The sequence below is a fragment of the Mus musculus genome, chromosome 12 (assembly GCF_000001635.26).
Source record: "Mus musculus strain C57BL/6J chromosome 12, GRCm38.p6 C57BL/6J".
NCBI lineage: Eukaryota > Metazoa > Chordata > Mammalia > Rodentia > Muridae > Mus > Mus musculus.
Genome location: NC_000078.6, coordinates 102,322,946 through 102,347,323, shown reverse-complemented (window position 1 = coordinate 102,347,323; position 24,378 = coordinate 102,322,946). Strand labels below are relative to the sequence as shown.

At 48.9% G+C, this 24,378-nt stretch overlaps 1 protein-coding gene across 4 annotated transcripts in view; it reads right to left on the bottom strand.

Annotated features, from left to right (window-relative positions):
- Positions 1 to 24,378, bottom strand: part of Rin3 (Ras and Rab interactor 3) — a 108,015-nt gene that overhangs the window by 43,531 nt on the left and 40,106 nt on the right. For 3 of the 4 annotated variants that reach the window (XR_003950041.1, NM_177620.4, NM_001161365.1), the window contains exon 3: positions 21,412 to 21,529. The exons of the other annotated variant lie outside the window; for it this stretch is intronic. Coding sequence is in view for 2 of the 3 variants with exons in the window: in NM_177620.4 (NP_808288.2) it covers positions 21,412 to 21,529 (118 nt within the window). In the remaining variant the exon portion in view is untranslated. The remainder of the gene's footprint in view (positions 1 to 21,411; positions 21,530 to 24,378) is intronic. 4 annotated transcript variants of the gene reach the window in all.

The window sequence follows — 24,378 nt, the reverse complement described above, 5'->3', positions numbered from 1 at the left end:
GCAAATCAAAACTATAGGATACAGTTTGTGTTCTCTGGGAAGGCTGTTGTCAAAAAGTCAGATAGCAAGTATTAATAAGGACAGGCAGAAATTGGAACCATCGCACATGGCTGAGGGGAACAAAGTGATGTCACTGTGGAAAATAGTTTGGTAGTTTCATAAATCTACAGAATTACCAAGCAGTGCATGAATATGTCCACGGAAGCCTGTACACAAAGATGTTCACAGTAGCACTCTTTATGCCAGGGGCTGGAGGTACTGTGCCCAACACTGTCCTTGGGGCTGGAGCTACTGTGAACAAGAAAACAGGCATACGTAGTCTCTGCCTTTTGCAGGACATGTGGTTACAGAGTGACAAAGTGGAACTGTCCTTTTAAAAAATAACGTAATAGCTATAGATACTTCTTTAAATACCTATAGGCACAGCTATTAATATACAGAAGCAGGAGATCTGAGTATGAGGCTAGCCTAGTCTTCAGAGTGAATTCCAAGACAGCCAAAGACACACAGAGAAACCCTGTATCCAAAAAAATATTTTCCCTTTATTTTTATGTGTATGGGTTTTCCTGCTTGCATGCATGTCTTATGTACCATGAGCATGTAATACCTGTGGAGGCCAGACGAGGGCATCAGATCCCTTGGGACTGTAGTTACAGAGAGTTGTGAGCTGTCATGAGGATACTGGATTTAAACTTGAGTCTTTTGGAAGAGCAGGCAGTACTCTTAACTGCTGAGCATCTCTCTAGCCCCAATGGGTTATTCTTTTTTTTTTTTTTTTTTTTTTTTTTTTGGTTTTTTGAGACAGGGTTTCTCTGTCTAGCTCTCGCTGTCCTGGAACTCACTTTGTAGACCAGGCTGGCCTCGAACTCAGAAATCCACCTGCCTCTGCCTCCCGAGTGCTGGGATTAAAGGTGTGCACTACTATGCCCGACTGGGTTATTCACTTTTGATGTTGAGTTTTGAGAGTAAAGTCTAGATATAAGCCTTTTGTCAGATTCATGCCTTGTAGACAGGCACTCAAAATCTAACTTACCTTCCCAAAGATTTAAGAAGGGACAGAGGAAGAATGCTGTTTGTCTGTAAGCTTAGAGACACCCAACAGCATTGCATAAGCATGTGCCAGTCCAGTGAGTCTAAGGGACTTCCACTAAGTCAGTTCTTCTGCCCCTGAAACAGTTTACGTGGAGGTGCCCTTCACTGCCAACTTGACAGGATTTAGAGTCACCTAGGAGACACACCTCTGGACATTTTTTGTGGGAGAGTTTCCAGAGAGATGTATCTGAGCTGTAAAGACCTATCCCAGTCATGAGAGGAACCATCCCATAGGCTGGGGTCCCAAACTGAACACAAAGGAGAAAGCGAGCTGAGCTGTGGTATGGGGGCTCTCCTTGCTTCCCCAGTGCAGGTGCAGAGGGACTAGCCAACTCCTGTTCCTCACACACCTTCCCAACACAGCTTACGCAGGAGCCAAAATAAACCCTTCTTCCTTCTCTGAGTGGCATTTCTGTCAGAATTTTGTCACAGTGATGAGAAAAGTAACCAAGGCAGTAACTGTGGGACTTGAATGGGTCCCCATTCTCACCTAAGCCCCAGTCTTCTCTGCCGTCTGATCCACTTTTGTAGCCGGCGGGGGAAGGCGGAACTTAGCTGCAATCATGCCTGGTCTTAATTACTACAAATTCCCAGTGGCGGGCAAGTGTACTCAACAAAGGAAATGTGTCCTTAATGATGTGTTCCTTAAGGAAGCACAGGACTCTGACGAGGGCCAGATTTGAGTTCAGTAGTAAGTGAAGGGCGAGCGTCTGCGAACCTGACCCCAGGCTTTGGGGACTTTATACAAAAACATCAAGCGGGGATACACCTTGCCAAGGATTACTGTGTGTGGTGAACATCTACTTAGGAAACAGAAACTCAACCTTCCACATTTAGACAGCCCTGCTAATCCTAGAGATAGCACTTTTTTTTGGGGGGGAGGGTGGGTGGGAGGGGGGGTGGCTTTCAAGACAGGGTTTCTCTGTATAGCCACGGCTGGAGATCTCACGCCTACCACTCTGCCAACAATAGCTCTTACTAGAATGTTTAGTTGTGACACCCACACGAGGGGTTTGGTCAGAGACACTCCCCAGCCTGGCCTGTAGAAACCAAGGGTAAAGATAAGGAAGCAGACAGGAGACCTCACAGAAGGGACACAGGGACCTTTCCTTTTCATGGCAAAGGGATCTATCTGGAACTTCTTCCTGAGGTAAACACCGAGATGTAGCTGCCTGCTTGTTCTCTAAGGATGACTGAAAATCCAGTTGGGTTGGGTGGAGCTACATTCATTTGCTTTAACTCTCATGTATCCAGGCCTCTCTGTGCACACCGCAAACACCTGATGGGTCAGATCTGACTGACCCAGCAGGAAACTGTTGGGAAAGGGGTCAGGCAATCTGGGTGCCACACCCCCAGGAGAGGCCACGGGCCAACTTCTTAGGCTTGGAGAAGAAAAAAACCCCATGATACCTGGCTGGGGACACCTGGCTGAGGACACCTGGCTGGGGACACCTGGCTGGGGACACCTGGCTGGGGACACCTGGCTGGGGACACCTGGCTGGAGACACCTGGCTGGGGACACCTGGCTGGGGACACCTGGCTGGAGACACCTGGCTTGGGACACCTGGCTGGGGACACCTGGCTGGGAACACCTGGCTGGGGACACCTGGCTGGGGACACCTGGCTGGGAACACCTGGCTGGGGACACCTGGCTGGGAACACCTGGCTGGGAACACCTGGCTGGGAACACCTGGCTAGGGACACCTGGCTGGGGACACCTGGCTGGGGACACCTGGCTGGGGACACCTGGCTGGGAACACCTGGCTGGGGACACCTGGCTGGGAACACCTGGCTGGGAACACCTGGCTGGGAACACCTGGCTAGGGACACCTGGCTGGGGACACCTGGCTGGGGGGAACTTTGGGTATCTCCCAAAGGATACCTCCTTACCAATGTTATTATGTAACACCATGGAGCTAATCTCTGAGTTCCTTGTCACTGAGAGAGGGTTGGAACATCTATCTACTCCTAGTAAATTTTGACACCCTTATCCCAAAAGGTTACTACTTCACTGGCTCAGTCCTTGACAGGAAATGGCAGACCCCAAGGACAGAAAGGGAAGGTGACAAGAGGCTGGAGACTAGGGAGAGAGTAAAGTATGCAGGGCTCCCCAGAGTGAAGGGAAGCTCCCCCTCTTCCAGGGATCATCCCAGCTACAGTGTCCCCCCTCCCCCACCATGAACATCAAGGAGTGGGCTCCTTCCCCATTTTGAAGACCACAGTTGACCTTTGTGTGTGTGAGGTGTATATGTGTGAGGTGTGTGTGTGTGTCTGCCATGGAAGAAGAACTACCTGTCTCTCTCTGCAGACCCAGCCAAAGTTCAATTTTGTAAAACCCATGAAAGCTGCTTCCCCTGTTCTCAGAGATGGCAGTGTGTGTGTGTGTGTGTGTGTGTGTGTGTGTGTGTGTGTGTGTAGGACAGGGGGTAGGGGAGGAAAATAACAACAAACCAGAGTCCTGAGCCCCAACAGTGTGAGGTCCCCTTGCCACTGAGACTTCTGTGATGTAGTTTTATCTCACCCGAGAGCCTGGAGTAGAGGCTGGAATCTGCTGAAGGGAGTGCTGCCTGACCAGAGCTGCCAGCCTCACAGAAGCAGGGAAGGGAGGGACGAACCATCCCCAGATCCACCCAGAGAAGCTCCTGTGTCCTCTGGGGAAAGGTCTGTACCTAGGCTGGGAAAGCTAGCTCCCACCATAGGTCAAGACTGTACAGCACCAGCCCAGTCAGGGAGAGCCTCTAGCCACAGACCAGGCAAAGCCTTTCTGAGGCTCACTTTCAGAGTGCAAGTGAGGTACTGTGAGAGCCAGTACCTGATGGAGGCCCTGTGGGTCATTCAGGTTTGCATTTGTGAAAGACCATCTCTGAACCCCACAGGGGCAGTTGCACGGTCATAGCTGTTCCTTCCTCTTGAGCAGAGGCCAGAGTGGCTGAGGCAGAGTGAAAAAGCACCCAGAGAACCTGGGTGTGGAGAGGTGATATGGAGTGAGGCTCCAGCAGCTGGGAAAGGGGGCTGTTCAAAATGTACCAGAGACTGCCTTTTTGCCTGGCCAGTAAGGACATTCTGGGGATGCCTTTCCCTCTAGAGTCTGGCTGATCCTGGAGCCCCCTTCCCTGTGCCTTTGCCAGTCACCCCAAGCCTCATCTACGACTCCTTGGCTTGTATTATTAGATCATCTTCCTCAGCCCCAGATTCTCCACCAACCAGCACCGCAGCAGGATGTCTGCATTGTTGGGACTGAATGAGCCTTGCTTGCCCTGGGGCACTGAAGCTGGAATCTAATAGGAGAGCTACAAGGAGACCCAGATAGAGCTCTAAACAAGGTCCCTTCCAAATGCCCCAGTCATTGCTAAAGCGGGAAAAGCAGCAAGATTCAGTAGCTGGCCCAGGGGTGTGGTCAGGCCATGACAGGGCCACTAGCAAGCTCACCAGGCTTTTACTCAAGAGCAGTGGCGTGGAGCAGAGGGGGCAGGGAGGACACACCAGAGTTCCCACCGGACATCAGTCAGTGATTCCTGCCTGGTGTCAGCACAGAGCTACTCTCCTTCAGGCCAGTCTCCTCCCTTGTTGTTGGGAGACACCTGGGAAGGTCTTCCTGGGAATAGTGCTACCTGCTCTCCCTGGGTTGGAACTGCTTATATCTTGTTCTCTAGGACAGGATGTCATCACATAGGTGCCAGAGGCCCAACTCATTAGCATGGGCATGGGCCTCATTTCTTCCCAGGGTCCCCACTGTAGGATCCTTTGAGGGTTCTTATGACATCCTCTCAGGTTTGCATTTGTGAAAGACCTTCTCTGAACCCCACAGGGGCAGCTGCACTGATCTCATACCGTTCTTGTTTAAATAAAAGGCTCCTGTTTTTGGAAGCTGTTCCTTCCTATTGAGCAAGTGTAAACAGGAGGCTTCATGAGTCTGAAAAGGAACACGGGAGAAACTGCCATGATGTAGATAGAACTTCATCTGGGAGTTATTTATAGGTTCAGATGCCAAAACAGAAGGGGGCACTGGAAAGATTTGCAAACTGTCACATATCAGGGAAGACTAAATCAAGAGTAAGACATGGAAGGTCTTCTGGGAGAAGGCAGGTGGGAGTGTGGGGATGCTAAGAGAGCTGTGGACATGGGGACACCATCCCTCTCCCTGCTATACTGAACCAGTCAAGGGAGGCTTGTGGCTGCCCACAACATGAAAAGAAGGGAGAGTGAGGAGGCAGGCAGCCCGGGCACCACCCTGATAGGAGGTCAGCTCCAAGTGTTACAGAGGGCTCACCGCGGATAGTTAGGGAACACTGCTTCAACTTCAGGATTTTACAAGTACGTGCCAAGGCTGCATCTTAGCATGCTGAGACATCACAGAGGATACATCACCGCGTATACATGCTATTTTTCTTTCCCACGCTAAGTATGAAAGACCTGGGAGTGTGCTTTGCACTTGTGCTTCATCTCAGTGCAACTCAGGCACATTTCAAAGGCTTGAGAGCCACCACACTGGATAAGGTCACTGTTCTCACCTGGGAGTGTGGGGGCCTTAGGAGATGGAGCTGCTGGCACCTACTGGTCAGAGGTCAGGAATGCTGGCTTCAGGGCCTGCCTGGGCAGTCTCACAAAGCAAGGGAGGACCTGCTAGGGTCCCTGAAGCACTTAGCAGGAGTCTAGGGGGTGCTTTGGATAGCAGCCTGCTGATGGAATATTGTGGGTTCCCAATATCAAGGCTTGGAACTGAGCTCGCCCCAGAGGGTCTGGATTCCTATGTCCTAAACTAGCAATGCAGAAACAGAAAGATGCAGCATGAATTATGAATTAAGATGGGGCCAGTCTTAGGCAAGTGGGTACATTGCCTTCTGTGAGACTACAGAGCCAGCTTCATAAATGTCAACTTTCCTCTTAGCTGTCTTTGTCATCCTAGGGAGACTGAGCCTTGGCTCAGTCAGGAGTCTGCATCTTTGAAGAACAAGGCTACTGGGGTTACGTGTGTGTGTGTGTGTGGGGGGGGGGGGCTCACCTTGTCCAGTTATGGGTCAGTTTACATACATCTTTTTCATGTCTACTTGGGCATAGGTTTTGAGTCAGGGATATCAATGCTGGAGCAGAGCCCTGTCCTCCCATAATGCGGCCCATAGCTCCTAACACACCCCTGTTATTTGCTAAGTACTTACTGCATACCAGGTAGCATGGTTAGCCATATCCCCTGCTATGTTCTTTTAAACAGTTCCTTTCCTTTCTGCAGGCTAGTTCTCTTTAATATCTCTGGGACATTTTCCTTCTCCTTAGGCCCACCACGCTGTCCCTAACATTCGCTTTAGACCGCTCACTGGTCGTTTTTCAACCTCAGGGCCTCTCTTGCATTCCAGCCTTTACCTCTCCATCCCCACTCGTAAAGACATGCAACTTCTTTTAAAAGATACATCAGATGATGTCCCTGCCCACATGTCCCTCATTAGGCTCTGGAGGGTCTTTGGACAAAGGCTGAGTCTCACTCAAGGCCTGTGCGCAAGCTCTGGGTTCTCTGCCTACCCCTTCCTTCCACATTTGCCTGCGCGGAGCTTCCCCTGCACACACTCCGTACCCTGGCACTCTGCATGAGCTGTCCTGCCACTTCATATGCACTTCCTCTCTCACCAAATAGGACATTTCTCTCTGTCCTTCAGGACACCCCCACCTTCCACACCTACCCATTCATCACCAGTGGTGGTGGGGCAGTTCTTCTGTGGGCAAATCCTAAGATTGTCTAGATTAGTCATCTACGCATACCTTGAGCCAACCTAGTGTACTTAAACTGAATAAACAAATAAACCAAGGTATGTAACTCTAAACATGGCAAGTGAGTTCCTCTTCTTGGAGAGAAGTTTTCTGAGAGCAGAAGCATCTATTCCTCTTCTTCCTTCTGAGACAGGGTCCCCTCCTGTAGCCCAAGTTGTCCTCAAACTCATGGTCCTCCTCTCTTGGATTCCTCCTCCAGTCCCTACAAATGCTGGGATAACAGGTGCACATTTATTTTTGCTTTATAAATTATTTTTTTTAATATCCAGGTGGTGGTGGCGCACACCTTTAGTCCCAGCACTCAGGAGGCAGAGGCAGGTGGATCTCTGGGAGTTTTAGACCAGCCTGGTCTACAGAGTGAGTTTCAGGACAGCCAGAGCCACATAGTGAAACCCTTTCTTGAGCCCCTCTCCCTCAAAAACTGTATCTATTTATATGCAGGGGAGGGGGGCAAGGGACAGTGCATGTGACAACTCTGTGCACTAGGAATTCAGAGGACAGCTTATGGAAGTTGAATTTCTCTTCTACCATGTGAGTGGGTCCCAGGCATGAACTCGGTTGTCAGATTTGGTAGTGAATGTTTTTGCCTGCTGAGCCATCTCACTGGCCCAAGAATAGGCCCATGGAGTAGTAGGAGCAGGCGCTGAGAGCTGAGAGTTGGACTGCTGTGGTTTAAATTGTGGCTTTGCCTCTCACGAATGTGTGATTCTGACTAGCCTTGGTCTCTGAAAAAACAGGGGTTATGATTTTTGTTATCTACGTCTGTGTAACAGAAGACAGAACTGAGTGGCTTGGAAATAGCAACTGTAGCTCATGATTTATGGGTCAAAAGCAGGCAGGGCTCAGCTGGGAGATTCTTCTGTTCCTAGGGGAAATGGCTTTTTCACTTGGGTCCTGGTCTTGTCTGCAGGATCCAGGATGTTTCCCCTCAAATCAGGGAGAGTTAAAAGCGACATCCAGCCAGGCCCTTCTCCCTCCCATTACCCCCAGACCCTTCTCCCCAGGATGGAGGCAACTCGGCTCTCAGAGATTAAAAAGAAGCTGCCAATTCTCTGAAAACCTAGGAGGAACTGGCTAGAGCCATTTCTGCTTATTCTGTTGACCACAGATGTCACAGGCTCAAGTAGATTCAAGGGAAGGGGGCAGTAAGACTCCACCCCAGGAAGGAAGAAGTGTCAAAAAAATATACCTTAACCTGCCACACTGTGGTGCCATATCCTAAAGCTGATATGCAGATTAAACTAGCAGAGCAATTGGAATCCTAGCACTTGGGAGGCTGAGGCAGGAGGATGGTATGTCTGAGGTCAGGCTGAGCATGTGGAGAGATCCTGGGTCGAAATTAGAAAAGAAACATTTCCTACCAAATGCTTGATAACTGACTGCTATCTTATGGCATTCCTTCATTTCTCCCATCACACTTAGCCAAGACTCAGCACCCAGCCACGTCTCACTACGTACTTCTGGTGCCACAATTCAGAGGAGGAAGGGGCATGTGGATGATTTAGGCTAGCCTAGAAGTTGGAGATTCTTACAGCAATCCATTGAGTCACATTCTGCAAACCTGAGATCCTGCTGGAGTCCCAAGACTCTGGTAGGAAACTAAAGTCCTCAGAGGCCCAGGGGATCCAACACAAACCCAACACACCCTTTTCTAAGGCTCTCCCCCAAATTCTGCTATAGGGAGGTCCCATAGGTTATAAGCATGAACTTCTGCCCATGTTTATCTGTATAGTATGTGACCACTGAACTTCAAAGCTAAGTCTGTCTCTTGGCTTTTTCTTTCATGGCCCCTGCCATGAATACTTCTCAAAGAAAAGCAAGTGGGATCTCCGTGGCATACTTCCAGAGAATGACATGACAGGCTGTGGTCCTCAGGATGCTGAAGCCAAGGAGAAGCACCTCAGATGTCTGTGTGGAAATTCCCTCAAGACTCCAAATGCAAGCCATGAATAGCTGAGTCACATCATCTATCTGATTTCTCCAAGAATTTAAGATCCTATCACAGTGTGCTCAGATTCCAACTCAAACTACCATGTATGCCCCACCCCATGCTTTAGTTTGCAAGATGCTCACATACATGTGAAGGCCCAAGGTTCTCTGGGGTGGTTATTCACCTCCTGGTTTTTCAGATGGGAAGTGGGAGCAGCAGGGGGATGGCCATAATCAGCTCTCTAGGGAAAACTAAAACCATCCTGGGTATAGCACCTTCTGGTTTTATGATATACTTAATTTCTAGCTGGGGAGAGGCACATACAACTCTCTCCAGAGGTTCTGACTGATTCTAGCATGACCAGGGCCTTAGCCCAGAGGAAAGACTGCCTGTGCTCATCCGGCAGAGGCAGAGGCAGAGGCAGAGGCAGAGGCAGAGGCAGAGGCAGAGGCAGAGGCAGAGGCAGAGGCAGAGGCAGAGGCAGAGGCAGAGGCAGAGGCAGAGGCAGAGGCAGAGGCAGAGGCAGAGGCAGAGGCAGAGGCAGAGGCAGAGGCAGAGGCAGAGGCAGAGGCAGAGGCAGAGGCAGAGGCAGAGGCAGAGGCAGAGGCAGAGGCAGAGGCACTCCTGGAACTCTATCTCCATTGCCTTCCTCACTGAGGCCACGTAGCCCTGACCTGCTTCCTTTCTGCCTGATTCTGGTTCTGTGTCTGGAACACAAAGAGGAAACAATGACTCGACTGTGCAGGTATTAATGACTGGACTATTGACTTCTCTTTTTCCCTCTCTGCCATCTTCCTTGGCCCCTAGGAGAGTCTGTTAAGGAGGGATACAGAGATATGACTGGAATCAAATGGATTCAGGTGAAAGAGGCACGCTCTCTCTGACTTGCGTGAATCCCAGGTAACAATCTCAGGCACCATTACTTCAGCTGCAAAGAGGAGATCCTAACAACTACTTCAGAGGTGTGAAAGGCAGAAGACTGGAGGTCCAAAAGCCATGTAGTAAGCCCACAATAACTGCAGCCAAAGGTTTAAAAACTCAGGGTGCAGTGATGGGGGTTTAGTTTCATCTGCTACCTAGTGAAGTACCTACCTTTGTAGGTACCTAGTGTCATCTAAGACAGGGAACTACCTAAAAGCAGCATTCCAGACGGGGAAATTCCTTTAGGGTAAATCCCCTAAATGTTGACAACGTGAAAACCAAGACGGAAGCAATAAATGTAATAAAGGCTGTGTCAGCCGTGCCACAAAGAGCAAGGAAAAACAGTCATGGATCCTGACAAATTAGGGGGGAGACAGGCATGAAGAGCCATGGAAATCCATTTTTTTTTTTTTTTTTGGTGGGATGTCCCAGAATTTCTGTCTGGGCACAGCAGCCTATGTTTTCTAGGTTGTGTTGAGGATTTCTGGTCTAGGTATGTAGGACATGTTCAGTTGGGAACAGGTATGGGGCCTTACCCTTCCAGGGCACTTTGAACTATCCCTTGCCAGGGAAAGTCAGGAGTCCCCTCTCCCAGGAGGCCTAGTGGCACTGAGTACCTTACACAAGTTCCTGAGGAAGCTGATGAGGACCCACTTCACTGACACCCACACAGGGCTTTGTCCAAGCTCACAATGGCACCACTGCTATTCTTTCTTCTTAGGCCTGGGATCTCCCAGAGCAAAAGCACGCCTGGGAAGTGAGCTAGAGGTATACAGAGTGGCAGTCAACTTCCCCAAACTCCCCTAGAGCTAAGATTTCTGAGAATCTCTCCCTAGACATCCTCAATATCAGGCGCTCTGCTCCGCAGGAGCTGAGCCTCCACACAGGGTTGTACTGTGAACTATGATACACAACTATGTTGTCTAGTTTTGTCTAGTCTTGCTCTCATCCACTCAAGTACCCATCCTAGTGACTTTAAGAGGCAGACTCTGATCTAGCTTCATCCCCAATCCTGCTCTGGCGCCTTAACTATATATAACGCTGGCTCTCAACCTTCCTAATACTGTGACCCTTTAATACGGTCCCTCATGTTGTGGTGATTCCCAACCATAAAGTTATTTTTGTTGCTACTCCATCTCTGTAGTTGTGCCACTGTTATGAATTGTAATGTAAATATCTGTGTTTTCTAGTGGTCTCAGGTGACTCCTGTGAAAGGACCCTTAGGCTGAGAATCCCTGGTCTAGAGTATAATAGCATCCCTGCAGAGCTCCTTTTTTTACCCTTTTACTAGATCACAAGAGTCCCAATCACACTATTCTGTAATCGTCTACTCTGCCTCCTCAGCCAGATGGAAGGCAAGGAAGCCCATCTAATCATCACAAAGGAACCAATAACAGCTAAGTCCTTATAGTCTACCGGAACATGCACAGCGGTGTTTAGGCCACCGTTACACGCCTGCAGGTCTTAGGTATGTTCATACACATTTCTTGTCTGTCCTTCCTACAGCTTCCTTGGAGCTGTAACAGGCCCCTGCCTGGTTGGTGGGAAGGAAGGTCACCTGTCACATGATCCTTCTTAGTTCCTAGAGCTAGTTATGCGGGAGCACTGAGTAGGAAATCTAATTTTATTCTCTTCTATGCATTCGATGCTATCTGTTTCTCCTAGGCACTGCCCACTGTCCTCTACAGATTTTGAAAAGGTTGGATTTTCATTTCAAGTATTTTAAATTTTTCCGCGAGGTTTCTTCCTTTGACCTGGTGTTATGGGGGATGCGCTGTCTGATCTACCACTGTCTTCTTCTGTTCATTGATTCCTACTGTGATTCTGTGTGCTCTGCTTTCTAGTTTCCATAATCTGTCAATGGACATCTTATGACCTAGAGTGATGAATGCTTCCCACAAACGGGAGAGGTGTGTATGTATGGCTTCTGCAATGAAGTGGTCCACGGATCTAGCTCGTCTGTTACATCCAGTTGATAGGCTCTGCTGAGCTTAACTGTGTCCTTACTGACTTTCTGCCTGCTGAATTCATCCACGTCTGATAAAAGGGTGAAGTTTCTAACCCTGAAGTGTGTGTGTGCACGCACACATGCGTGTGTACGAATGCCCATGTGCCTGGACATGTGTGTGTGTGTTCTTTGGGTGTTGCTCCCCAGGAGCCATCCATCTTGTCTTTTGAGACTGGGCTATCCTGTCTGGTGACCGAGCCCCAGAGACAGACATGAACTCCACACAGTTTTATGTAATGCCTGAGGCCTGGGGGGATTGGACCCAAGGCTTTATGTATGTTAGGTAAACACTCAATCAATATAGCCACATTCCCACTCCTTAATTATTTTATTTGATTTCATGTGTGATGCTGGGATGCAGTCAAGGCCTCTTGTATGCTATACAAGTGATCTACCACTAAACTAAGTCTTTAGGTCCTTACTGAAGGGACACTCACCCACTAGAGCATGTGACTCTGGCAAGTCTGGCCCTTTCCCTCCATTCCCTCTGCCATGCTCAAAAACGAACAAAAACAAAAGAACAGCAAGAACAAACAGACACCCACCCCCACCCCCCCAAATTAGGTTACATTTCTAAAGCTAACCACCAAGGTCTATTTCCCTATTTCCTTCTTTGGCCACTACCAAGGTCCAGCCATCAAAGTATTAAAATTCAACAACCAAAAGCTCCTTTTGGCTCACTTAATTAACATGCCCAATAAAATTAAGCACCTCATCCTAATACAGGGTTTCCTTTTTTTACCTTTATAAACTGCCATTTGCCTATGGATCACAACTGTCTCCTCTCTATCCAGAGGCAGTCCTTTGTCATCTGGGACAAATACCCCTGCCCCCTCTCCCTTGTTCCCTTCCTCTTCTTCCTGTCTCCTGTCTTTGTCTCTTATTCCTTGCCCTTTGTCCTCTTAGGCAAATCAATCTCTTTTGTGTTGAGAACTTGGTCTTGGGGCATCCTGAGCTGACTCCAAGGTTCCCTACACTTACAAGGCTTCAGGAAGAGTTCAGCTCACTGGTCCTTCCACCTCTTTCCATGGAGAACACAGCTCTCTGCTCCTTCACACCCCCAAGATGGGACAGAGAGCAGGTCTCAGCAGACGATGTAACTTGCCTTAATATTGGCCTTCCTAGTTCCCCAAACTGTGAAATATGAATGTCTTTTTAGACTATGCCCAGTTTCAGTTAGTTGTTTTTTTGGCAGCACAGACAGACTGAGGCACATGCTGAACCAAGATCATCCATGCCTGTGACTGGAAGCCAAGAGACCCTTAGGGCTTGGCCCTAACATCCCCTACAGCTGTCTTCAAAAGAAGGGTTGGTAAGTAGAAGACTCTGATCCAGAAACAGCTGAGTCAAGTGCTATCCCTTTAGATGGCAGCACTCAGGCACATGAAGACCAGGAACATACATGCAGACTAGTACCACTCCCTACAAGTAGACCAAGAACACTCACATGCAGACTAGGAGCACTTCCCCAGGCAGACCAGGAGTACCCACATGCAGACTAGAAGCACTTTCCACATGCAGACCAGGAACACCCACATACAGATCAGGAGCACTACCCCCAGGCAGACCAGGAGCATCTACACACAGACCAGGACCACCCCTCCTAGGCAGACCAGGAGCACCCACACGTAGAGCAGGAGCACTCCCCACAGGCAGACCCACTGGGACACTAACCCATTTTCCCCATCATTTCCCTCTCAAGATGATGTTCTCTCCATCTTTCTATGTCTCTGTCAAGATCTCCCAAGTCCAGTTCTTTTGGAACCAGACAAACTCCCCCAGCTCCCATGTTTGTGTTCACTGGACAAACATTGCTGCCCCAGACATCTCATGAGGCACTTACTCCTCCTGAGTGCTCCTCTTCTCACCTGTTGGAGTCTGCCTTCTAGAGTGCTCCCGTGACAACTCAGAGTGCTCTCCTTCTCATGGCCGTCTTGTCTTCCAGCTCTCCAGTTTCAACTCCTAGGCAGTCATCAAGCTTTTGCTAAATTTGTTTTTGTTTGTTTGTTTTTACAATCCCTTTCTCTTCTCCTCTTGTGGCTGGTCACTGTCCCTGCTGGCTGCCACACAGTTCAGGGGTCCTGAAGCACCCATCTCATCGGGCTACTTCATGCTCGAAACCTTTCCATGACGCTACAAACCAAACCTTTACCAGTGTAGTGTGATTGTCACAGCTACTGGTGACCCAGTCAAATTCTCCCCTGGAAGCCTTGATTTTGCTGCCTCAGTTACCACCTGAGCATGGTTTAGCCTTGGCCCCATTTGCTTCCTTGTTTCTGAGCTTTGACATAGAAGACTGTGGCTTCAGCTTCTCCAGCCTGTTCCCCTAATGTTCTTCCTCATAACTGTTTCTCAACTTCCCAGGCTTAGATTATAGGGCTTAGGACAGTGGCCTTGTTTCCCTTGCTCAGTACTGGGGTTCTGTCTTAGCCCCCTTACATTTCCCCTCAGAACCCACTTAGCAGATACTTAGTTGGGGATACATTTTGTCACATGCTTAGCAGAACAGAGCTGAGAAAGCTCATATAAAATAAGATGGTGAAAAGGAAGGGTAGGTAGTGGCATGCATGACTGTGACTTAAGATCGAGAGAGAGCAAGTAATCATGGCACCCAGGAGACGGAAGATCAAGGGGTTGAGGTTAGCCTTGGCTTCGAAAATGCAAAGGAAAGACAGGAATATGAAAGGGTGGAAAGATGAGGGAGTGATGGGGATGTAACTCATGTCTATAATTCAAACACTTGGGAGGCTGGTGTGAGATATCAAAAGGAGGAGGAGGAGGAAGAGGAAGAGGAAGAGGAGAAAGAGAAAGATGAAGAGGGAAAAGAGGAGAAGAAAGAAGAGAAAGAGGAGGAGGAAGAAGAGGAAGAGGAGGAGGTTAAGTTAGTTTCCCAAGGTTCTTAGAGCTAAGTTGACCTCCCTGCCTCATCTTGACCCAACCCCAGGTCTGGAAACTCAAAGCTGGAATGATGAAGGCAGAAAGAAGTGAATGGTGGCTAGTTTAGCCCAATATCCTGTGGCCCCTAAGCAGCAATGTTTTTAGAGCAGTCCTCAGGACAGAGAGTACAGGAAATGAGGGGTTGTGAGGTGTGAGCTACTTGCTGCTAATTATAACTGCCACTGTGCATTGAGTACTTGCTACAAGTAGGGCTGTGACTTCTTCCCAGAAGAAGATGCTGAGCGCTTCCCTGCTGATACCTTCTTTCAAGGATCTGCCCTCAGCTGTGCTGGGGAGACACCCTTAATTCACAGATGAGGAAACCATAGTGCAAGGACATCTGACATCTTACCTGATCTCACAAGAATAAAAACCTAGAACCAACAGTCATTCTTTCCAAAAGTCATGTTCTAGAAGAAAAATGAAAACGAAGGGGTTTGCATGGACAAGCCTGCAGGGCCTCCCACAAAGCAATCAACCCTGCCTCACTTCCAGCTAAAATATGGAGTCTCTATGTCAACTCTTCCTTTATGGATAACACCTGTTCATTGACTTGAGCTGTCTCCATTCAAAAACAGGTCAGACTGCATTCTAGGGTTTTGGGCGGTACCAAGAGTATGGAGAGAAGTCATATTCAAGAGTAAGAGAAGTAAGTCAAAGGCATTCTGGCCACGTGGCCATGCCTATCACGTGGTCATGCCCACATGGATCTCTACTGCCCAGGAGGACGCATCCAAGATCCCTCCCCTTTGCATCTAGAGGTGATGATCCCCCATACCAATCAGCATGAGAATTTGCCATAGTTGCTCAGGAGATGGACTGTTCTCAGATGCTGATGTGTTCAAGTTGATGTAAACCCACCCACACCCCCGAGAGTGAAGATTTACTCAGAATTGGTGCACAGACCCTTCTAAAGCCAGGGTCAGTGGGCCAGAGGCACTGGGTAGGAGTGGTCAGACTGCGGCTTAGGCCTTGAGCACTGCGTAGCCCACTTCCTGCATGGGCCTGGTCATGCCACTGCCTCAGGCCTGCTCTGCTAGACACAATCCCAAATAGTTTTTCTTCTTCTTCTTCTTCCTTTATTCAGCAACCACTAGGAAACTGCCACCCCATGGATATGTCTATCACCACTTCTGTGCATATTAGTAAAACCAGGTTCAGCTGAACGGTCTTTATCTGGAAATTTGAAATCTGAAATGTTCCAAATTCCAAGACATTTTTTTGGCCCACCAACATTATGCCATGAATGAAAAGTACATCTGATGTCAACTGACAAGTTAAAAGGCAGATGCCTTGATATATATATATGAAATATCTTCCAGGATATGTGCATACTGTATGCATACAACATAACCAAGTTTCCTTGTTAGGCTTAAGCCTCATCCCCAAGACCATGTTACACATGTGCAAACTATTTCAAAATCCAGGGAGAGTCTGCAACACTTTTGGTCTCAAGCATTTAGGATAAGGGATGCTTTTGTTGTAGTGTCCTCTAGGGTAGGATGTTCATACCAGCCATCAAGGGGCAGCATTGCCTCCCAGAAATTGGCATAGCTTCACTCATCCTTCATTTGGCTCCTTCAACAGGCTCCTTCCCTGCTATAAATCCCCCTGTAATCTCTGGGCCACTTTCCCTTCCTGCTGCCACTGTATGAGGAGAGATGATTCTTCCTGTCCTACTGGGCTCCAGTCTGGCCATGTGGCCTGTTTTGGTCAATGAGTTGTAGGGGAAGTGGTGGCTGCATTTCTGAGTGGAACCTTCTAGAGTCATTATGGAACTCTACTTTCTCATGTTTCAGATGGGTAGAGCTCTGCAGCAACAGTGGAAAGATCCAGTGAAAACATACTCATGTTACTATGTCTTTGAGTGTTTTAATCAGATGTATTCTATAGTACATCCATGCTACTTTGTGTGTAAGCAACTAAAGGTGTAGGGCAGCCTGTTACCACTACAAGCATGGCTTAGCTGACAGAATCAGGATTTTTCAAAGAAGAATCTTTGTAAGGAATCGGGGAAAGAAGCTGGGCAGTGGTGGTGCACACCTTTAATACCAGCATTCAGGAAGCAGAGGCAGGCAGATGTCCGGGTTCAAGGACAGCCTGGTCTACAATGTGAGTTCCAGGATGGCCAGGGGAACACAGAGAAATGCTGTCTGGAAAAAACATAAAAGAAAAAAAAAAAAAGAAACTAGGGAGGGGATTTAAAGTGCCTCAGAGCACAGCTGTGGTCAAAGCAAGACTCACTTTTGGGACACCCCCTGGTTTCCTCCCTCGACTTTGCATGGGGAAACCCAGAAAGCTCCAGTTCTAGGCCTGGGCCCTTCCATTGCCCACTTCCCCTTGAGGGCACCCCACTGAAGTTAGCTTGGCCACAGAGCCTCACGATCACCCTACATGATCTGGATAACTAAGTCCTTCCAGGACTCTCTGAGGAAAGGCACCATCACTATCCCTACCTCACAGGCAGGGAGGCCGGGGGGCCGGAGACATGAAGCGTTTTTGCCCAGTCACACAAGTGGCAAGAGACAGAGGTGAGAGAAACCAAGCTATGACATCAAAGGCACAGAATTCAAAAAGAGGGAGGAGCATGGAACTTAGAGACAGTTGAGGCAGAGAAACAGCCCAGCCAATGCCCTTGCTCTGGCAGCAGACCTCAAAAGAAAGAGGTTTAGGAGCAGCAGAGTAATATAAAGAGAGAACAAAATGAAATACCCAAGCGGTGGGCACCTCTGTGTTTGTGGCCAACGTGTTGGAATAAGGATTGAAGAACCAGCTTACACAAATGGCTTCGGTTTGCATTTTGACTATCTTCAAGGCAAGGCTGAATGCTGAATGCTGAACTTGAAGCCTGAAAATGCATGGAATTCTACCATGTGGCCTGGGAGAAAACCAAGAACCTGGGATGTTAGTGCTCCCATTTCTGAGTAGTCTGGTTTGACCATCTCGGCAGAAATGAAGATTTTTTTTTTTTCCCCTCAGGAGACACTCATGTCCCTTCTCTGGGCTATCACACAATTGAAGTAGTGAATTCTCAGCTAGGACGAGGAGAAGCCTGGGGCCCTGCAGCCAGCTAGAGGAGGATTTATTTCCTGGAAAGAGAGTTCACAGATTTCTGATAACTTGTCAGACAACCTTGCAGGACACACTGGGGTCCAGACAGTGACATGTTGGGCAGAGGGCCATGCCTCCGTCAAGATGGCTTAGTTACGCATGCCTCGTACCCTCCACTTAACCTAAACCCCATCTCAGCATCCCGAAGATGGACTTGTGGAGGATGGTCGCTGGATCTCTCAAGTTGTTCGTCTTCCCACAGCGAGGAGCTCTCCTTTCTCATCCTTACATCATTACGCATCTGCTTCATTTGCCTATTGAGGACAGGTGGCCAAGCCCAGCTCACAGTTCTGGTAATACACATCCATCCATCTTGACAAAACTTCACTCAGCTAAACTTTCACAGCTCCTGGACCTTCTCAGACACCCTTCATATACTGCCTGTTCTAGCAACGACCCCTCTAAGTGTGACAGGAACCTCCACCCTACCTGTCCGACCGTCATTTAGACCCAATCAGGCTTTTCTTGTTTCCCATCCCCTAGAAGAAGGGACAATCTGTCCATCTTCAGCCAGCATCCCATTAGATCTTTCATCCACCTTGCTATAAGTTCCCACCTGTGCAAGCTGAGTCGGGACTGGGCCGGTTCTGCACGTGAGAGCCCAATGGCTGCAATGTTTCTGAACTGAATCTGTCTTAACCCTGCTAACCACCATCTCACACTTACTTGCCTTCATAAGGCTCTGAATTGGAAGTGGGACATGAAATCAAACTCGTGCCCTGGTTTCCAAGGGCTGGGTTGTCTTTAAGGTGCAGAGGCCTAGATGTGATGCCCCAAAGGCAGCAGCCAGCCAGCAGAAAAGGCACATAGGACAAAGGAGCAGAGAAGAATTCCAGACAGCTCCAGGGCCAGCTCCAGTCTCGCCTCTCACCTCTAAAACCCTCAGGCACCCTGCCTTGATCCTGTACTTTCTCCACACGGCCCTGGGCATGCCCCCATCTGAGCAGTTTCCAATCCTAGAGCTAAAACTCACTCGCTCAAGGCATGTGGGTCCCTAAATGTACAGAGGAAACTAAGATGTGGCAGCCTAGTCCTGAAGTCATGACTCTCAGTAAGAGGCAGGGGGATCCCGAAATCCTAGCCCAGCAGTTTGTGCCTACTGGTCAACCTTCTCTTGGGGTCAAAAACACATCCAGCATCATGTGGCCCCAGAGACACCGTGAAGGTCACATTCTCCAGGCCATATGAAAAATGACCCAGGTTCTTGGGGAACAAGAGACAATCCAAACAACCCCACCCTTTCTGAGTCATCAAAGGACACAATGTACTTCAGTGGTTTGGAAAAACCGAAACACTCCCCATCCTCTTTGAGAACCCCACCCCCACCCTGACTCCACAGCCCTTTCCAGATCCACCTCTGTACTCTCATACTAGAGGGCGGGGCAACTCCCAGAATTCCTTAAAATCCTTCTGCTTGGGGCTGGAGAGATGGCTTTGTGGTGGAGAGCACTGGCTGCTCTTCCAGAGGAACCGGGTTCAATTCCCAGCAACCACACAGCAGCTCATACCTGTCTGTAACTCCAGTTCCAGGGCTTCTGACACCCTCACACGCAGGCAAAACACCAATACACATAAAAACAAGTTATATATTAAAAAATCCAGTGGGTCTGCTTCCCTGGGCACATAGTTCACTATATTTCACAGTGTCCCCTGCAGTTAGGTTTGGTCATGTGACAGAGTTCTAGCTAACAAAATATGGGTATAGGAGGTGCCTAGACTCTTTTTTCCAGTCTACACAGTTACCTTGGACCCAACCGTATAATATGGAGGTCACATGCTGAAGATAGCAGAACAGTGGGGTGCCTGCAGGGGGCCTAAGGGAGGCATAGCTGGCCTGTGCTTGGAAATTAGCTTCCTGCAGCTTTAAGTCATTTCTTGGTATTGAGGCAGTTGGCTGATTTCCACCTGGCACATCCCCCAGGACAGTAAAAGCCTTTTCGCTTCTGTCTCCTTATCTTACTTGATATCCTAAGAGGCAGGCGTTGTGTGTTCTTGCCATAGGATGCAGCACCTGTACTACCTAGGGATATACATTCTCGGTGCAGCCCTGGCTCTCCTGGCACTCACTCTGTGGACCAGGCTGGCCTTGAACTCAGAGATCTGCTTGCCTCTTCTTCCTGAGTGCAAGTATTAAAGGCATTTGATACCACTGCCTGGCTTGGGGCACAGGCGTTTTGTTCATGTGGTTTGAGTTACTGGAAAGACCTTCTCCCAGCAGGATGGGGACCTGCCCTACTTTCCTTTTGTAGAAAATCACCCTTTTATTGGACAAACACAAGCACCTTCACACATTCAGAGCCTAACCCTAAAGCCTTCTCCTCTTAGATACCCTCACACAGTAGATATTCTTTGATATTCTTCCCAGTTTAGGGAGGATCTGGACCTGCCCCACCTGACAGGTGCCCCCTGGCAGTAACAGCTGTCATACCACAGAACAAGTGATGCCTGTTAGCCCTGCTCTAGCATAGCCACCCTCTAGCCTGACTGAAAACCCCCTCACCCTAAGGCAAGGACTTCCTTCTTATTCATCTATGTAGGTTCTCAGTGTCTTGAAAAGCAGGCATCCAAGAGTACTTACTGTCATTCTGCTGTTGACCTAGGGTGATAAGCCTCAGGGAACACCCTGGAATTGTTTCTCTGGGTGTGAGCTCATGCCTGGAATAGCCTATGGATTCTTGTCACAGGCTTCTTAGATTTCCAAATCTAACCCGTGAACACATGGCCTTTGAAAGGAGTCAGAAGCTGGTTCAAAACAAGGGAGCCTAGGTCAGAAGAGGTCCAAACTCCATGACGTCTTTAATAGTACAAAGCCACTGTGGAATCCAGGCATGGTGGTATATACCTGTCAGTGGCAGTGGAAAGGCTGAGGTAGGAGGACCATGAGTTCGAGGCCAGCCTGGATTAAAGATCCCCAAACAGGCTCCCCACAAGCCCAGGTCTGTTCTGGTAGCCCTATGAACACCCAGGAGTTTTGCCTTTGGAATTGCTTGCCCATGTGACCCTAACAAAGGCTCTGGGATAGAGATAGGACAGTGACTGTTAGTTTCAGTCGACGGAAGAGAAAGCTGAATTTCAGAGAGACGACACGACACACGGCAAGTCATGGCTTGAGAATGTAGTAATGAGTCACTGGAACCCAGGACCGGACATCTCATTTCCTCCCCTTTCTCTGTCGTCCTTTGTGCTCAGCAAACAAGAGACAACTTGACGATGGCTACGAGGAAGCAAAGCCTACAAGCCGTGAGCAGAGAAAGTGAATAGTAACTGTGACTTGGCTTCATGTTTTGAAACAGGCCTTTTCTGACTGGACACTTTCTAACCTGACACACACTGTGTAGCAGGCCTTCAAGTTGCAGCAAATCTTTCTCCTGCTGTCACCCAAGGGGTAGAATTGCCCATATGTGCCTCTAGGTCTGACAATTTTGATACTTGAGTGATTGGTCAAGTTCTAGTCCATGCAAAGTGGGCACAGGAGACACACCAACATGAGTGTGTCCTCCCAAATCCTTACCTAACCCAAACTGCTACCTTGGAGCCAACCCTAAAATTGATTTTCCCTATTCTAGTTTTAAACATGGGGACAGAATGTAGGGTCTGTGTCTCACAGGTTTTGCTGCTGTGTCTGGAGGGGCGGGGGGAGGTAAGAACTTACTAGCCTTTTCTTCTTTGATGGGGTACTCCAGCACCTCAGCTGAGCTGCCCTTCAGGGAAGGGAAGTGGACACACAGCACCAATTGCTTCAGGTTGTTGTCCCGGCACACCAGGAACATCTGAAATGGCAGAAGCAGGGGCTCTGTGAGTCGGAGGCTTTGGTGGAGGCCAGAGGGTCAGCAGCGTGCGGGGTGGAAATCATCCAGAGGGTGTCTGAAGCAAACCTCTGAGAACAGTGAATCCAAATTTGAGATCCTCAAGTCTCCATTTCTCATTTGCACTGAGTCTACGCATGGTCGATGCATGGGGATTCAGCGGGGTTCTGTATGAGGATGGTCCAGGATCCAGGATCAGAGAAGCCCTAATAGTTGGGAGTTGGTTGAATGTCAATTCATGCTCTAGCACTCAGCTCTTTTTGAGGGAGGGGGTGAGAAGTGGGTGGGGAGTGTCTGTTGAAAACATTTATAAGTATGGGGAAATGTATACTTTTTTTCCCTTTGCAAAAATAAAAGTAGCTAACATTTTGTTTGGACCTTGTGGTACTGAGGATTGAACACACGGCCTCTTGTGTGCTAAGCAAGGTGCTTCCACTATGCACCTTTCATTCACCGTTCCTTATTCTGAGATAAGGTCTCCATAAGTTGCCTAGGTTGTACCACATCTGATCACGGAGTGGCTCCATTCCTCATGGTCCCCAATTGCATGGAGAGGCCTCTCCTTTGTCACCAACTGCTGTTTTATCATGTCCTTTTCAGGCACAGCTAACCCTTCTCAGGCTCACCCTTCCTTCCCAGATGACACTTTCTGGAATGTTCCTGGCTTCCTCAAACATTCTGTCGAGGGAAGGAAAGCGCTTGGCCAGTGTCCCCATTCCTCCATCCTCACTCTGCCCCTGGACTCTGTTTCCTGGGCTCAGGTCCCACACAGTTCAGCTAGAAATCCCCAAACTAGGAGTGTGGCCAAGTTGTTTAGGGCTGGCTGGGGCACAAGGATACCAGGACATCCCCATGTGTGAGGACATGACCCTGAGTGTGGGAGGCTCTGGAGAAGACCTCTCCTTTGGTTCCAAATTCTGCTGCCACAACTGCTGGTTATTAATCCCACCATGACAATGCCAGGTCATCTTAGGCATGAATGTAGTGTCATTAATAAAACACACAGTTAGCTCTATGCTGCTGGCCGACAGCAGCTGTCATATACTGTCTCCCCAGTTGGCCCCAAGCCTGAACTTGCAATTTCTCATAAGAAATCTACAAGGGGTGTGGTAATGATGAACCCAAGAGAGCCAGGTGAGCTTAAGACGGAATGGGAGAGGCTAGAGATGGGTTTGAGCTCAGGCCCTCAGACTTTAGATGCTTCCATTAGACTTTACTCCCCACCTCGAGACAATGGCTGAGACACTGAACTTGAACTGTCCCAAGGATGTCTTTCAAATACGAAGCCACTTTATTTCCTCAACAGGTTCAAGGTTAGCTTGCCTCTTTGCACACAGATCCGTGGGAACCAGTGAGGCTGGAGGAAATGCCTACGAATGAATGTTATGAGTGGGTGTACCATAATATGAAATACAGCTGGTCTTTGTTTCCAACTCTTAGTACAGAGCTTCAAAACCCTGGGAATTTCCTGAGGCAGGGGCATCTGTCATTGTAAGAACTTTTCCAGACCAGGCATGGTGTTGTGCTAACAGGAGTCTCTTAGGGCCTTAGTTTCAGAGGGGGGTGAAAAGGGATTTCAGGCCAGCCCTACCATGACCTGGGGGAGGTGGGCAGAGTTGAGATGGGTACCCTTTCACAGCCTGATGTTTCATTCCTGCCTAGGCAACAAGACCTCAGTAAAATGCTACTGGCTAGATCTGGTAGCACATGTTGGAATTCTACATTTCTGTCTTCCCACATGTCTCTGTAAACTAAAAAAGTGACAGGGTGTGCAGGGGGCTCCTGGGTAGGAAAACCAGACCGCCTTGATTCCAAGCTGCAGACCTCAGGCCTTGGCTCTGAGTGGAGAGAGGCCAAGGCAAGCAATGGGGAAAGCAGATGACAGAAACAGGCACTGGGGCCTCTGATCACTCCTGAATGCTCAGTAGGGTGACCGGCCACAGAGCTGTTCACCCTCTTGGCCACACTACCAAGGTGCCTGCTCCTGAGAGGTTTCGATGATTAAGCAGGCCACTAGTGGACCTCAGTGGTCTGACTCCTCACTAGCCTGGCCTGACATCCGGGTCAGCAGTCTGGCTTCTGTCTCTTTTTTCCTTTCTCCCAACACAATCCACTGGGAAGCCACACTCCAACCCCCAAAACAGAATGGCCTTCCCCCAACAGCCACTGGGCTGGGTGCCACATTGGGCTCTAATTTCTGTGAACAGCTAGGATTCCTCCATCTGAACTCTGAACTAGACAGTAATGACAGCCCTTGGGCCAAGTCAGGATGGTTGTATCCTTCCAAATTCCAATGCAGAGCTGCCATGGGTTGTCAGGGAGGCCACTTGCCTTCTCTGGGAGGCTTTGTAGGGAGGGAGACAAGTGAAGGATTCCGAGCTGTCTTTTTAGAAAATGTTCTTCTATCTCCAGCATCTTGGGGGCCCTTACCCCCCCCCCCAGAAGGTTACACGAGAGTTCATTTTGTGATAAATTAAGGCATTCACTGAGGCTGGTGAGGACAACTGAGGACCCCTCTCTGTCTGTCTTAGTCAGAATGGGGTATTTTTGTTGTTTTGTGTTTTGATACAGTGTCTTGCTTGGTAGTCCAAGCTGGACTGAAACATGCTATGGAACCCAGCGTAACATTGAATTTGCAGTGGTTTCTCCTGTTTCAGCATCCTGAGTACTGTGATTACAGGCATGTGCAACCACAGATCATATGCTTTCTAGGATGTCTGTTTTGGTTCTCTGAGACAGAGTATCACTGTATAACCCTGATGGTCTTGAACCCGCAGAGACTCACCCTCCTCATATCTGCTTCCCAAGTGCTG